Source organism: Aplysia californica, unplaced genomic scaffold (assembly GCF_000002075.1).
Source record: "Aplysia californica isolate F4 #8 unplaced genomic scaffold, AplCal3.0 scaffold00093, whole genome shotgun sequence".
Lineage (NCBI taxonomy): Eukaryota > Metazoa > Mollusca > Gastropoda > Aplysiida > Aplysiidae > Aplysia > Aplysia californica.
This window is the reverse complement of record NW_004797363.1, coordinates 1,547,902-1,550,666: the sequence shown is the minus strand read 5'-3', so window position 1 is coordinate 1,550,666 and position 2,765 is coordinate 1,547,902. Positions and strand designations below refer to the sequence as shown.

At 38.8% G+C, this 2,765-nt stretch overlaps 1 protein-coding gene across 1 annotated transcript in view; it reads left to right on the top strand.

The window, feature by feature from the left end:
• The window catches only part of LOC101859472, a gene marked incomplete at its 5' end in the record, with an annotated part of 5,479 nt that overhangs the window by 536 nt on the left and 2,178 nt on the right, over positions 1 to 2,765 (top strand). The window contains 2 exon segments of the mRNA XM_013080612.2: positions 1,071 to 1,135; positions 2,659 to 2,765. The exon segment at positions 2,659 to 2,765 is cut by the window's right edge and continues 46 nt beyond it. Of these exon segments, the coding sequence (XP_012936066.1) occupies positions 1,071 to 1,135; positions 2,659 to 2,765 (172 nt within the window).

The window sequence follows — 2,765 nt, the reverse complement described above, 5'->3', positions numbered from 1 at the left end:
TAGGACAGACAGGCAGACAGACAGGCAGACAGACAGACAGACAGACAGACAGACAGAGGATGGGAGGATGAGAGGGAGAAGAGAGAAAGCAAGAGAGTCAGAGAGTATTGACATTTGAGTATAGTGTTTCAATCGCTGTGCTGTTCTGTACGTGACTAATAACAGAAAACTGTAATAAGATATTACGGTAATTTATATAAAACTGAAATTTAGTAGGCAGTAGGCACCGCATGTGTTTGGTGCACCCTCCTTGCCTCTACTGCAAAACCTCAAGTTGACACTTTTTCCAGATACAAATATTTGAATATAGAGAAAAACAATATTCTGCATATTTATTGTTTGGTGATATATGACCGTATCACTTAGGTGGTGCTCAGAGAGGGGAATTAAAAGTTTCATAAAAACAAACTGAAGCTGTTTTAATATCTTAGATGTTAGTAGTCATTAACTCAGACACAATTTTACATTAAAAAGTATAAACGTTCTGACATTTTTAAAAAGACATTAATAGGCTCTGATTTTTTATTATAATACTCGACATGGTGTTTGGTTGTTTTGTTGTTTGTTTGTTTGTTTGGTTGGGTTTGTTTTTTTTTTTGGGGGGGGCGGGGTTGTTTTGTTTTTTTTTTTTTTTTGTTTTTTTTGGGGGGTTGTTGTTGGTTTTTTCTGTTTGTTTGGTTGGGTTTGTTTTTTTTTTTTTTATTTTTTTTTGGGGGGGGGGGGGCATTGCAATTCTTCGTTTAAATTAAATTATGTGGACTATTTTGCATTAGACGTTATTATATATAATATATCCTTGCGGTATAAGATGACAGAAAAGTGTACGTTAGCATTTCATGCTTTTTAGTGCTTAGTTTGCATCAATTAAACGTATGGCTTTAGAGCAGTTTTAGGAGTCAATCTGATTTGTTTTACATGGGTAAGAGGCTTTGGTCATCCCCATACACTATCCAAACATCGTATCAATTTGTGTGTTAATAGAAGGTAACATATAACCAATATTTACAGGCGACCAGCATTAATTCGTTTCCCCTTTGCCTTCTTTCGTGAATTACGTGATCGGCCTTCAGCGATACCAATGTAAACTTTGCAAGTGGCTCAGAGACTTACACCATTCAAAGGGGAACTTATTCAGGTAAAGTTTCTGTTCCCATCTCCACCGACCCCACCTCCACCTCCACCTCCATTCTCTCTCTCTGTCTCTTTGTCTCTCTGTCTCTCTCTCTCTCCCTCTCTCTCTCTCTCTCTCTCTCTCTCTCTCTCTCTCTCTCTCCCCTCTCTCTCTCTCTCTCTCTCTCTCTCTCTCTCTCTCTCTCTCTTTCTCTCTCTCTCTCTCTCTCTCTCTCTCTCTCTCTCTTTCGCGCGCTCTCTCTCTCTCTCTCTCTGTATATGATATGTAATATACATACTATCTTCACACGTATAGAGAGATTGGAGGACGAGATAGACAGAAAGAGGTACAGGGAGAGAGAGAGAGAGAGAGAGAGAGAGAGAGAGAGAGAGAGAGAGAGAGAGAGAAGGAGGAGGCGGTTGAGAAAGAGAGAAAGAACGAGAGAGAGAGAGAGAGAGAGAGAGAGAGAGAGAGAGAGAGAGAGAGAGAGAGAGAGAGAGAGAGAGAGTGGAAGAGACAGGGAGATAGAAAAGTGAGACAGAAAGAGATATAGAGAAAGATAGAGGATGGGAGGATGAGAGGGAGAAGAGAGAAAGCAAGAGAGTCAGAGAGTATTGACATTTGAGTATAGTGTTTCAATCGCTGTGCTGTTCTGTACGTGACTAATAACAGAAAACTGTAATAAGATATTACGGTAATTTATATAAAACTGAAATTTAGTAGGCAGTAGGCACCGCATGTGTTTGGTGCACCCTCCTTGCCTCTACTGCAAAACCTCAAGTTGACACTTTTTCCAGATACAAATATTTGAATATAGAGAAAAACAATATTCTGCATATTTATTGTTTGGTGATATATGACCGTATCACTTAGGTGGTGCTCAGAGAGGGGAATTAAAAGTTTCATAAAAACAAACTGAAGCTGTTTTAATATCTTAGATGTTAGTAGTCATTAACTCAGACACAATTTTACATTAAAAAGTATAAACGTTCTGACATTTTTAAAAAGACATTAATAGGCTCTGATTTTTTATTATAATACTCGACATGGTGTTTGGTTGTTTTGTTGTTTGTTTGTTTGTTTGGTTGGGTTTGTTTTTTTTTTTGGGGGGGGGGGGGGGTAGTTTTGTGTTTTTGTTTGTTTGGATTTCGATTGTTTTCTTGTTTGCTTGTAAGAATATTTGTTTTGAGATTCTTTTGCTTTTGTTTGGGGTTGTTTGTTTTGTTTTGTTTGTTTGTTTTTGGGGGCGGGGTTGTTTTGTTTTGTTTTTTGTTTTTTTTTTTGGGTGTGTGTGTTTCAGTGTGTGTGTGTGTGTGTGTGTGTGTGTGTATGTGTGTGTGTGTGTGTGTGTGTGTGTGTGTGTGTGTATGTGTGTGTGTGTGTGTGTGTGTGTGTGTGTGTGTGTGTGGGTGTGTGTGTGTGTGTCGTTTGAGGTCGATATTTTTTTTTCTTATTTACAAGGAGCGAATAGAGAAGTGACTTGATAACAACAGGGTGTTTACTTCTATACAGCTATACTGTGTTGGTTGTGCCAATCTCTTCTTCAGAAACCGTATCTAATGGCATTACTAGAGTCGACCTTCCTGGCTTTGCACCCTCCGGCTGTTTCAAAGAGGCAACGCTGTTCGATAAAAACACGCAGACTTTGGATCCT